The 12,687-nt window shown below is 36.9% G+C and overlaps 1 protein-coding gene across 4 annotated transcripts in view; it reads left to right on the forward strand.

Moving 5' to 3' along the window:
• The first annotated feature begins 5,233 nt into the window (after nt 1-5,233).
• Nucleotides 5,234-12,687, forward strand: part of Blm (Bloom syndrome helicase) — an 80,464-nt gene continuing 73,010 nt past the window's right edge. For all 4 annotated transcript variants that reach the window (XM_083140862.1, XM_083140863.1, XM_083140861.1 and 1 more), the window contains exons 1-3: nt 5,234-5,575; nt 10,791-10,942; nt 11,962-12,051. In XM_083140862.1, coding sequence (XP_082996988.1) covers nt 5,415-5,575; nt 10,791-10,942; nt 11,962-12,051 — 403 coding nt within the window. In that variant the 5' untranslated portion in view covers nt 5,234-5,414. The remainder of the gene's footprint in view (nt 5,576-10,790; nt 10,943-11,961; nt 12,052-12,687) is intronic.

Below are 12,687 nucleotides of genomic sequence, written 5' to 3' on the forward strand. Positions count from 1 at the left end.
GATTCGAACCCGTGATGAGTGCGCATTCTTGTCCTATGTGTTGCAGTTAATAATGAAATAATTTGGAATAAAAAATGTATCTCAGAACTCAAAAAGTCAAATGAATATCATTGAAGAAACTACAAAAAAGTGTGTTGTGTTTTGTTACCTGTCACCAAATCAACCAAGCGTGGGGGACTGGTTATCATAGCGCGCTACGACACCAGGATTTCCGGGTTCGAACCCCGACCCAGGCATGGGCGTTCCCTGTGCTCGTCCCTTCATCAATTTCATCGTATCTTCGCAATTAACCAAATGTGACAAAAAAGCGACGCTAAGTAACAAAAATGAAATCAAATCATTGATTGATTGCTCAATTTGGTTCATTTTACTTCGCTTTTCCGCCACCTTTGGTACAACAAAATAGATGAAGGAACACACACAAAGAACACAAATGGCCAATCCGAGATTGGAACCCAGGATCTCTGGCTTAGAGTCCAATCAAATAGTTTTTTACTTTCGAATGTGGGTGGGGTTACGTGTACTTTTTTCTAGTACTCATTCATAATTTTGCAATCTTTTCCTGTTATTGACATTCTCCTTTTTTGTAGGAATACTGGCCCTAAAGGGGGGGTTACCCACACCAACCCCCCTCCCCTTGAGCATGCCACTGACTGCTACCCCAAGTGTCGACGTCACCGCACGTCACTGTGCAAGAGCTCTTGCCTTATAATTTGTTGCATAATATTGGGTAATAATTTGTTGCACAACATGATGCAAGAGAAATAAACCAGAAGAAGGCCACAAGTGGACCGGAAGTGGACCGGAAGTAAATATGTGTGGGTGTGGGTGGGTGTGGGTGGGTGTGGGTGGCTCTTTGGCTTAGTTTTAAGTGTATCCAAAACAATATCAAGAGGGGCATATTTTTGACAAGCTTATGGACAACAATCTGGCAGATGTGGCTTTTGTAAGTGTAGGCAAATCAATCTGAGGGGGCTCATCATTTCACGGGAAATTCCCGAGGGCATTTTTACAAAAATCTTGGGTTAGACAGAGTACCACACTTGAGCAATAAGCTCATATGCACATCTTGAGTTAGTTTTAAGTGTAGCCAAATCTGCCTGAGGGGGGCTCACCATTTATCGAGTTTATAATATAGCCAATTACACTACTAAATGTCGAATGAGAAGCTGCCAGATTGTCTTCCTATGGAGACAATGGATCAGGATAGACAAAATATCCAACATATTGGCATTCTAAAAGAGAGTCTGACTACCACACAAGATCCTGAGTTCGACTCCCAGGGTGGTTGATCTCATGTATAATGAATAATAAACCACGTATCAATTAAGGAAGGAAACTAGGTATGTAGCAATTGTTTTTACAGCCGTCTGCATGCTCTATAAGTATTATGTTACAAAATTTGGATATCTTTCTGACTTTCTGTGATTTTTATTCATTTAGCCTCCACCTGCAAATGCGGAAGCTGCTGCTGCTTAGGTGGCTAGGTTGGCTAGACATACAAATATAATTAATCCCTATTCATACAGCGAATATTACTTATAATATAATCATGAGTTATGGAGAAGCTAATAACTTATCAAGCATTTTCTGTTTCTATTTGTTGTGCAGTGGTTAACAAGGTGCATTACGATGCCAGGGGTCCTGGGTTCGAATCCCGGACTGAGCGTGTGTGTTCTTTATGATGGTCTTCTCATCAATTTCACATCACTCATTTTCATCTTCATCTTCACGACTAGCCAATAAGTGACAGAAAAGCGAAGTAAAATAAACCAAATCAATCATTTATATATTTCTATATTACGCCGCTTTTCAACCTCTTGGGTTAAATGCGACGATGAGGATGAATGATGAGCCGAAGGAATGTCGATGGGACAGACATGATACAACCACACCTGTCCAATGTCCGAACCTTGGACCTCTGGTTTCGTAGCGTGTTATACTCACGTCAGTGGAATTCTTAGGAAGAAAAACTGTAAAAGTAGGGTGAAAAGCCATGTTTAGTTCTTCTAAAAACCTTCCAATTATCGAGTTCGTGTTTTAAGTCCACTGTATGCACAGTAAGTCCAATCGGGGATCCGAACCACTATGTGCCTCCATCGGGTATCGAACCCGGGACCCCTTGATTACAAGGCGGCGACGCTACCACTGCGTCATCGAGGAGGCCCATAAAAACTTACAATTAGTCAGTAAAATTAAAATTAAGGGACAAGGCCTGCGAAGAGTTCTTTCATTCGGTTGCGCGTGGTCATCTCATCGAGTCCCATAGTTTCGAGAGCAGAATTTGCTTCCATTTCGCTTTCAAGTACTTCCCAAATTGTCCTCACGATTTTGGAACAGCACAGAAATTTTGGAACTAATACAAGCAGGCACATACCCAGGGAAAGGGCTCGGGGGCTGCAGTCCTTTCCCGAAATCCTACAAATATCTGATTTTAATAATGTGTAGTTGCAATTAAATTTACTTCATTAGTAGGATTAAACATCTTGTATATGGTAAGTTGCAATATACCAAGAAATTCATCTTCAGCGCATTTACCCCTCCCCCAACCTTTTCGTCTTTAAATGTCGGCTGCCGATAAGGGATAAGCCCCTTCCGAAATCAAAATCTGGCTACCGGCCTGACCACCAGGGATCGAACATTGAACCTTTCGATTGATTGATTAATTAAACTGGTGTTTTAAGTCCACTTTATGCACAGTAAGGCTAATCGGGACTGGACCTACAGTTTAAAGTGAGATCCGAACAACTATGTGCCTCCATCGAGAATCGAACCCGGGCAGGTTTTTGAACCTATCGAACCAAAGACGAGAGCGTAATCATTTGAGCGTGTGAGAACTTTGTTTTATCCAGTGCCATCATATATTCAGTTTTCCACACACAAATAAGATTAATTTTAAGAAATTAGACGTGTGAATATAATTTCTTATCGTCATCATTTCCCAAGTGAACAATCAGATGCCATAGAAGACTTGGGCCAGCCCTTTAGAATAGTGCTTAACGTTTCTCTAGAAAGGCGGTAAGTGAATTGATGGAAACAGTTATATTTGTGGAGTGATTTGCAGTCACGAAATGGCATTAATTTGGAAAGAAAAGTAAAATAAAATGAATAAATAAATAAATAGCATGTGTGCGTAACACAAGAAGAAACATCGCAAGGTGATTCCGGACGTCAGGTCTTGGACTGTGTATTAGAGTTTATTTTTCTATGTTATTAGAATATAAATAGTATCCTGAGAGATATTTCATACCGAGGCGACAAACCACAAATGTCGCTTGAAAGCGAGCAGTCGGAAATCAATGCAGCCTTTCGAACCGTAGGGACAAAAGCTCTGACTGCACCGTTTCCTCAAGGAGATTTTACACCAAAGTGACACGCGACAAACGATACGAGGATTTCACACCAAAGCGACACGGGTCATTCGGTCCAAGGCAACTTTCATACCGAAGTGACACATGTTGCTTGGAAAGGAGCCAATCAAGAGCAACATTTCACATCGTAGCGGCAGGACGGGAACCACAGGCCAGCGTTCGGTTGGTGAAATCCTCAAGCGATAAGTGTCGCGTGCCGCTTGTCGCTTTGGTGCGCAATCTCACTAAAGCAAGACACTCATTGCATTGCGTATGCGCGAACAACAAACCACGGCAACATGTTGCAAGCTATTGAGGAAATGGCTTGTTTGAGCGACGCAGAAGCGACATGTGTGGCTTATCGTGTCGCCTAGATCTGTTGTTATAATGTGCGGTTTATCGTGTCGCCTATCCGTTGTTCGCAAGCAACGCTTGCTAATAGACTGAAGGCACCATGTCGCTTGTCACTTAGTTGGGAACTACCCCTGTAGCGCGTCGCTTCGGTCCCAGCACCCTTCCTTTAAGGAGCTTTCCGACCGAAGTAACAAGTAGCACGCGAATACGCCATATGAACGTGTCGTTTGCTGTTTGGACCCTCATGTGCAATGAATGCTATTTTACAGTCTGGAAGTGTGTGTCACTAGTGGGACAGTGTGAACATCCCGTGTCGCTTGTCCCATTGGTTTGAAAGTTGCCTTACACTCATGTCGATGGCACTAAGAAAGTTTTGTGGGGTTCCCCTTGTCGTTTCATGCAATCATCATTCATTATCATCATCGCCGCGATTAGTTTAAAGCGGAAAAAAGAGACAGTAAATATCAAAAATACAAATGCTTCAGTGTGTATATCTTTAAAAGAAATGATGAAGATGATAATAATAATGAACCTAATTCATACACAAAAATTTAGTTGCCAAGAACATTCCACGCGTATTTTTTCTCCCGTATTATTAACGAAAGTATGACGATAACAGGACGTGGTCGACTGTCTAGAATGTTCGTTAATATTTTCGCGACCACTGTACCAAATATCATAGCAATTATCACATTCATAGAAATGTTTCATGTAAAAGAATCAGACGTTGCAGCGAAAACTCCATTTTCTTCCATTATAAGCAGTCGAACACCAAGCGCCATGGTCAACACCAGCGCCTCTAGCGGATCATTTTCGAGTGGAACCAGTCACAGAGCACAGAACCATTGCAGACCAAACATCAGTGTTGCCAACTTGTCGTAGTAACTTTAATGTCCAATTTTTTTATCTCTTTGAATCTGCATATAGTATTTATTATTCATTTTCATCAACTTTATTAATTCTGTTTGATGTATTCGACATGTGTCACAAAATGTTTATTTAATCTCCATTTTCGGACAGTTCCTAAAGAAATGACGTCCCACCGACTGGTCTCACTTATCGCACAATACCTGAGCAACCTTGTGTTCTGACGTCACGGGAGAAGGTTTTTTAAATTTTAGGCTAAATGCCTACTTTGTTAGGCTAGGCTAGCTACGTTTAGTTTTCTTAGCCCAAATAATAATTTTTCATTGTATTTATGCTAATGGAACCTAACCTAACCTCATCGTAGGTATTTCTCCTCTGACGTCAGAACACAAGTTAGCATAATTATTGTGTGGAGACCCTCCCAGCGACAACTATGGTAGTAATGTATCTCAAATTGTCAATTACCAGGATGCAAATGTTTAATAAGGAGTAAAGCTCCAATGAAATAAATATTTTATAACAATCTCAATGTAAATCCTCTATTGTGACAATTTGTAATTTAAATGTAATAAATCATGTGAGTTAAAGCCTTTTTTATTGCATTCGTGTTATTTCGGTACTTGATGCGTGGTGATTGTTAAGTATTGCTATTAGAAAATGGCGCGGCCATTTGACCGATGGAGGTGAAATAATTGTGTTTCAGAATTAACTAATAATGTTTTATTTGTTTATTAGATTAATAGAGGATGTAAAAATTATATGTGACGTATCATATTGAAAACTGTAACTTGAACGTGTTAGCAATGGAGAACCAAATATAAATGTATTGTATATTAGACAACGATGGCCTTCACTCCAGCACGGAGCAGGAAATCCTTGAGCTTATCTAAACCAGCTGAGAAGAAACAATCAGCTATTACAAATTTCATTAACAGGACACCGATTCTGGACCGACATGGTGGAGTCTGCAACGTTATGCACAAAGAAAAACCAATTGCAGCTGTGTAAGTAGTTTAATAACGAAGGTATTAGGCTAAATACATGAGCGAACCTTACGTTTACCATTTTTGTAACACTATTGTTTTTGATTAGGCAACCTTCAAGGCTAGAAATGTTTAATTCTGCTGTTCTTTTTAATATTACATCACGTTGTGTGGATTCCCCCAGTTCTTACGTTGGTACTCTGGTATCACGGTCAATCCGAAATCAAACAAGAAGCTGAATTTAATGTTGTAAATGCAAAAGTTACAGCTCCGTGTTTGAACAGTTGACAATGTGGGGCATGTCAATTTTTAGTCTCACCTGACAATTCATCATAGTTGCAGAATTTGGTAAAAATCTGATAGTCCCCGGACACCTATAACTTTTTCGTTTTGTGAATTTTTGACATTCGTACTTACCCATCTGCTTCGCGGATCATTCTTGAAGGTGCATTCACGTTTTTTGATGAAAGTAATTGCAATTTTTTTTTTTAAAAAAAATGTGTTTTTGTAACTGAAGAATGTACGTTTCTGCAAATGGTTTGTGGGGCTATGTGTCAATGGTTCGTGGGGCTATGTGTCAATGGTTCGTGGGGCTATGCGAGAATGGTGTGTGGGGCTCCGCATATTTTTTCGAAACCAATTTTTAACTATTGTAATCTATATGTGACCCTACCTAACCTGACCTTACCGGAAATGGTTCGTGGGGCTATGCGTCAATGGTCGAATTTCCGCTATGAAACATTCCCACATCACACAAAACACCTTCCAGATGTTAGACAATGCTACAGGAACTTATTACCATAAGTAGTTTCTTCTGTAAAAATGAAGAAATCTGTCTGGGGAATATCAGATTAGTACCCAGAATTTTAATTTATTCCAGTTAAACAAGTTCTGATATCCTGATACCATCATTATTCATGCATTTTCTACATGAGTCAAATTCTATACATGTCCATAACAACACATTGAAATCTTACCCACATTATTTACTGCAAATTTTTATATGCAAAATTATTTTTCCACTTCACATACGTCCATACGTGTTTTTCCAGTGGGTGGGCATTTATCTTGTTAGTGGTTCCAATCGTTGGTACTACTTTACTATACCTGAGACACCTGGGAATCATTTCTTTCGCACTTTTTTACATTGCTAACGTGCTATTCTGCATTCCGGAACACTTATTTAGGTGAAATAATTGAATTTGTTAGGAAAGTAATGTATATTTCTTACATTTACTAGTACTTACTGTTCTTGTTTATTTCCACACACAACATGGCGAGAGCTTACCGTTGATCGTTCCTTGAGCCAGAAAAACCATTGACGTTAGCCCAAAAATTCACGATAGCCCCACAAACCATCACGGGGATGAGGTATGCCTACTAGGTTAGGTTAGGCCTGTTAGGTTTGGTTCCATTAGCACTCCTTTCATTCAATTTAGCATATACGGACAATACGAGAGCGTATTGTGCTCTCATGCAGGAAGCAAATGGCGGCAGCAGCAATAGCACGTCGGAAATAGATTTTCGTACAAAACCACATGCATTCGCATTAAAATGAATCAAAATTACATTCCCGAACATCAACAACGCTACAGAAAATGATTTGCGTAAGTACTTTCTCCTGTAAATTTGAAGAAATCTGTCTTAGGTATAGTAAAGTGTTACCCAATCGTTTTATGTTGTTTCTTTTTCAAATTCTTCTAGCAGGAAGACTAATTATTGTAGAATTTTGGCAATCATTGTCACACAAAATTTAAAGCTTCCTTAAAGTAATGAACACTGTTTGAATTTGAAAGAAAACTTAAAAATTACCTTACACAAGCATGCGTGCTCCATGGTCTAGGCATTCTCCATTGATAGAAGCAACAGCGGTAACATTATCGTATGAGGGAAACTGATTCCTTCAAATTTCCTTCAAATTTACAGGAGAAAGTACTTACGGAAATCATTTTCTTTAGAGTTGTGGAAGTTCCTCAATGTAGATTTGATCCATTTTAATGTGAATGTGTGTTGTTTTCTGCGAAAATCTCTGTCCAACATGCTGTTTCTGCTCCCGCCATTTGCTTTCTGCACGAGAGTGCAATGTTCCGTGTGTTAAGATGATGCAACCCCGTAGCCAGTATTTCAGCCTCGCCGTGTTTTCACTAGAACATGACGTGTCGAGTATTTTTAATTTTTTTTTTAACTATGCTTGCCTAACCTAACTTAACCTAACCTTACGGAAAATGGGTTTTTGGAGCTAACGTCAATGGTTTGTGGGGCTAACGTCAATGGTTTGTGAGGCTACCGTCAATGGTTTGAGACGTATTAGCATAATTTCAAATCCCGGCACGAAAGTAGATATTTTCCGGTGAACGAGGTTGCAACACTGCATAAATCGACAAAACACTCTCAGAACGGCCCCTAAACCAGTACGCTATCACGGCCATAATGTGTTACAGATTCGAAACAACAAGTAACAGTAAGTACTCGTAAATAGAAGAAATAGACCTTATCTTAGTTAGAAATGCATTATTTCACTGTAAGAAATGTTCCGCATTCCAAAATATTACGTTAGCAATGTAAAGAAGTCCGAAATATATGATTTGTAGGTGTTTCCCTCATACGATAATAGTACCGCAACAGCAAATATTGTAGAATAGTGGGTATAAATGTAGAAGTAATTTGGAAACGTCCTGAAACTAATCAGCACAGTTTTCATTTCGAAAAAGTAATTTATGGGTAAAATAAGATGTTAGAGGTACCTTGTGTAAAACACTCCTTTTTGCATGCTTGAACCATTACACAGACTACCACCTATGCTAACAACCTGACTACGAAAGCATTTAGGGTTATTATTAAAATTCTTAGGGAACTAAACCTGACCCTCCTAACCTAATTACAAAAGCATGTATTGAACAAAATGTTCGAACATTTTGGCGGGAAGGATTATATGGAAGTGCAAAACCAGTGTCAAGGAAACGTGCGGTAAATAATCGCTAAAACTCTGCAGTGTGTGTTAAGAGACGTAAATCGAAATCAAGCAATGTAAAATAATAAATGCATACATAATATGTTGAAATGCCTTTATCTTTTTTCCTGGAACATAGAGTGCTGTGGCCATCTACAAAACATTTCATATCTCGTATATTTACATTTCATGCAACTGAAGAAAGCTTACATTTATATTTGAACCCCATTTTTATTTTCTACCCTAATCCTGCCCCTATATACTTAAGTGGGTCATTACATTAGGTAATTTATCATTGCTGTGTTACTATATATTCACTACGTTTTCAGACAGAAATGACTTAAGAGACCAGTCATTTGCACAACCTTCTTTCCACAACATAATTGCTCACAAAAGAAACTTCATAATTTTTTAATATTTACTTTGTTTTATGGTGCCTTATGAATAATTTTAATTAAGATAACAGAAATGAGTAACAACATGAAGTAACACTTCAGATGTTATGCAGTGTGATATTTGCAGGAAATTGGATGGGGCTGGGTCATATAGGTATGGCAAAAACTACACTCCATGATGTATTATAGATCAGAATGTGTGATTTGTGTTTGAGTTTTACAGTTCTTGCATTGTAAGAAATTTTAGAAAAATGTATTACAGCTGGTGTTATGAAATGGTGCTATATTTGTTTGTTTGAATTGTTGTTTTAAGCACACTTTATGCACAGAAGGGCTAACCGGACCTACAGTTTAAAGTGGGATCCATACCACTGTGCAATGTTCCTCCACTGGGTATCACATCCGGGACCCCTTGATTACAAGGTGACAACACTACCATTTTTCTTTGGGAGAGACCCAGGCAGTGCTGTATTTGAATAGTTCCTACAGTATTAGAATTACTAATTTTTTCCAGTATCAACAGCAAACAAGCTTCGTTATATCCATGAGTATTTTCAAGGTAAGAAAGCTAGAGAGTTAGCTAGAGGTGATTATCAATGTGGATTTAAATGTAACAGATCAACTACAGATCAAATTTTTCACATCAGACAGACACTTGAAAAAAAGTGGGAATATAATCAAAATATCCATCAGCTATTCATTGATTTCAAAAAAGCATATGATTCGGTCAAAAGAGATAAATTATATAATATATTAGTAGAGTATGGAATACCTAAGAAGCTTGTTAGTATGATAAAAATATGCACCAGTGAAACAGAAAGAAAAATTCGTGTGGGTATTAATATGTCTGACAAATTTACAATTCATGATGGGTTAAAACAAGGAGATGCATTATCTCCATTGCTATTTAATTTTGCCTTAGAATATGCTGTTAGGAAGGTAAAAGAAACTAACGAAGGACTAAAATTAAATGGTATTACTCAGTTGTTAGCATATGCAGATGATGTAGACTTATTCGAGGATGATATAAATACAATTAAGAATAATGCTAAAATATTTTTCAAAACTGCTACAGAGATAGGTTTGGAAGTTAACAAAGAGAAAACTAAATATATGCTTACAGGCCGAAACCAGGTGTTAGGTAATAATCAAAATCTAATTATTGATAACAACTCGTTTGAACCAGTTTCCAAATTCAAATACTTAGGAGTAATATTAACAAATGAAAATTATATTAAAGAGGAAATAAAAAGTAGGCTTAATTCAGGAAATGCATGTTACTTCTCTCTTCATAAACTTTTGTCTTCTCGTTTAATATCTAAGAAACTAAAAGTTAAAATATACAAAACAGTGATTTTGCCTGTACTATTATATGGATGTGAAACTTGGTCCCTTACATTGAAAGAGGAACATAAATTGAGAGTATTTGAAAATAAGATCCTTAGGAAAATCTTTGGACCTAAAAGAGATGAGGAGACAGGTGAGTGGAGAAGGTTACATAATTTAGAACTACATAATTTGTATTCATGTCCAGATATTATTAGAATAATTAAATCAAGAAGACTTAGGTGGGCAGTCCATGTGGCACGAATGGGAGAGGAAATAGGAGTTTACAGGATTCTTGTTGGGAAACCTGATGGTAAGAGACCTGTAGGAAGGCCAAGACGAAGATGCAGGGACAACGTTGAGATGGACCTAAGGGAAATCGGTAGGGCTGGAAAAGAGTATATAGATCTTGCTCAAGATAGGGAAAGATGGAAGGCCTGTGTTGCTGCAGCCATGAACCTTCGGGTTTAAGAAGGCTAGAGAGTTAGCTAGTTATTTTGTGTAAACTGCTTTCATTAATTAAATAAAAATAATGATGCATTTACGTGTCTTTTTTGTCTTTCAGTCCTCCACAGACACATAAATCAACACCGCCACAGATAGGAAATATCCACAATTCAACACCATCGCAGATAGGAAATATCCAGTTTTCTTTTGCAAGCCCTGAAGTTTGGGAGGATCTGAGTGATTTTGAAATAGAGAACATTTCAGATAATGGTAGGAGAAAATTTGTCAGCAAGGAATGTAAATTAATCACATTGGATATCCATATTAATTTAACACAATGCATTGGTTCACATAAATTGCAAGTTAATTTTGTAATACAATAGAGCAATGCACTTTAGGAATGTCTGCATTATGGGTATCCGGGGCTCATATTAACAATTTTGAAAGCATTAGCTTATCTGCATATTCATTGTAATGAGAATACAGGTAATTATTTTTTCTTACCTAAAAATGAAAATGTGTTTAAAAGGAACTTACATTGTTTCCACTGACTGGTGAATCCTGAAATTTACTAATTAAGTCATGGTGATCAGGGAATTTTATAAAAAGGTTAAAAAAAAATTGAAAGGTCAGAATATTGATATATTTTTAACTGCAGTGAATATAGATTTTTCATGTATTTTTTAAACATTAATTTGCTACAAAGGTGCCAATATGTAAAAAAGACGTTTTTTCTTATGACTTCATATTTCCACTTTAAAAATATGTTGTAAAGTGAGTCAGAGTAACTTAAAATATTCTATTAATCTGGATATGTATTATATATTTAAAAATATCTTTATAACTTAGAAAAGTTAGGGAATTTCTTTTTGTGATTTGAGTGAAAACTTGGCACTTGGAACAAGTGAAAAATTTAATTTTCATCTAAGAATATTGCTTATTTATTTTCATTTTGTTTGCATTTATTAAGGTGAGGTGGTACTATTGTCAAAATTTGCATTATTGTTTGTGTGAACTAAATCCGAAATAATGTGATCAGAAAAGTCAGTCATTTACTTTTTTTACATTTTGATTTGTTCATCATTTTCTTGTTTTACTAGCGTTGAAAAATGTTAGATATTAAAATGGATCATTAAACAGTTAAGCATAAATAGTGAATTCAACCTGTAGTAGAATAAGTGATGGCGAAGAAAATATAGCAGTATAACACATTGGATCATTATTTATTTCTTGTTTATTGCATACTTTATTCATCAGTCTGCATATACTTATATGCTGCTTATTTTCAGGAAAAGTTGTTGGCATCGAAACCCCACCATCCCCAGTGCTGAGTGGAAGTAAGCTGAAGAAAAGCATATCACCTAAGGAAGAGCAGCATGGTAATAAACCTCTATTAGTTACACTCAACAACAAATTTGATATTTTACTTGTTCCCAAAGCAAAACCAACCCATGCTTACATGCTTGGATAGAGAATACCATGGCTGATTACAAAAATGGCAATAAATATATCTACAGTTTTCAAATGCATTATTTGAGAATTATTCATATATTTTGATCTTGATATGTTTCAGAAGTGGAAGCAGCTAAATGTTTATATACAGTGACACAAATTTGCAAGATGATAAAAATAATGGTTTATTGGCTTGTAACATTTAGAAAGTGTACTAAATTTAACAGATTGCTTCTTGCTTTTAAATAGTGAAGTACTTTTTTTTCCTAGCATTTATTTAATTTATGTAGAAGCACTGACATGTCTGAATCAGAAAAGTCAGCTTCACAAGCTGTGATGTTCAAGTATGAGATGGATTACAGATGTGCATTACTGCTATATAAGTCATATAAGCACATATTTTTGGTAAATAGAAAAGCAAAACTGTGGTACAAAAACAGTCAATTTTGGGTTTAAAAGCAGTAACTAAAAGAAAAGAAAAATCTGATCAAAAGTGTTATATAAAAATGACATTTTGGTTTTAAAATTGTGAATATAATCCTAAATTTGATTTAAAACTGCAC

The sequence above is a fragment of the Lepisma saccharinum genome, chromosome 19 (assembly GCF_977018435.1).
Source record: "Lepisma saccharinum chromosome 19, izLepSacc3.1, whole genome shotgun sequence".
NCBI classification, from domain to species: Eukaryota; Metazoa; Arthropoda; class Insecta; order Zygentoma; family Lepismatidae; genus Lepisma; species Lepisma saccharinum.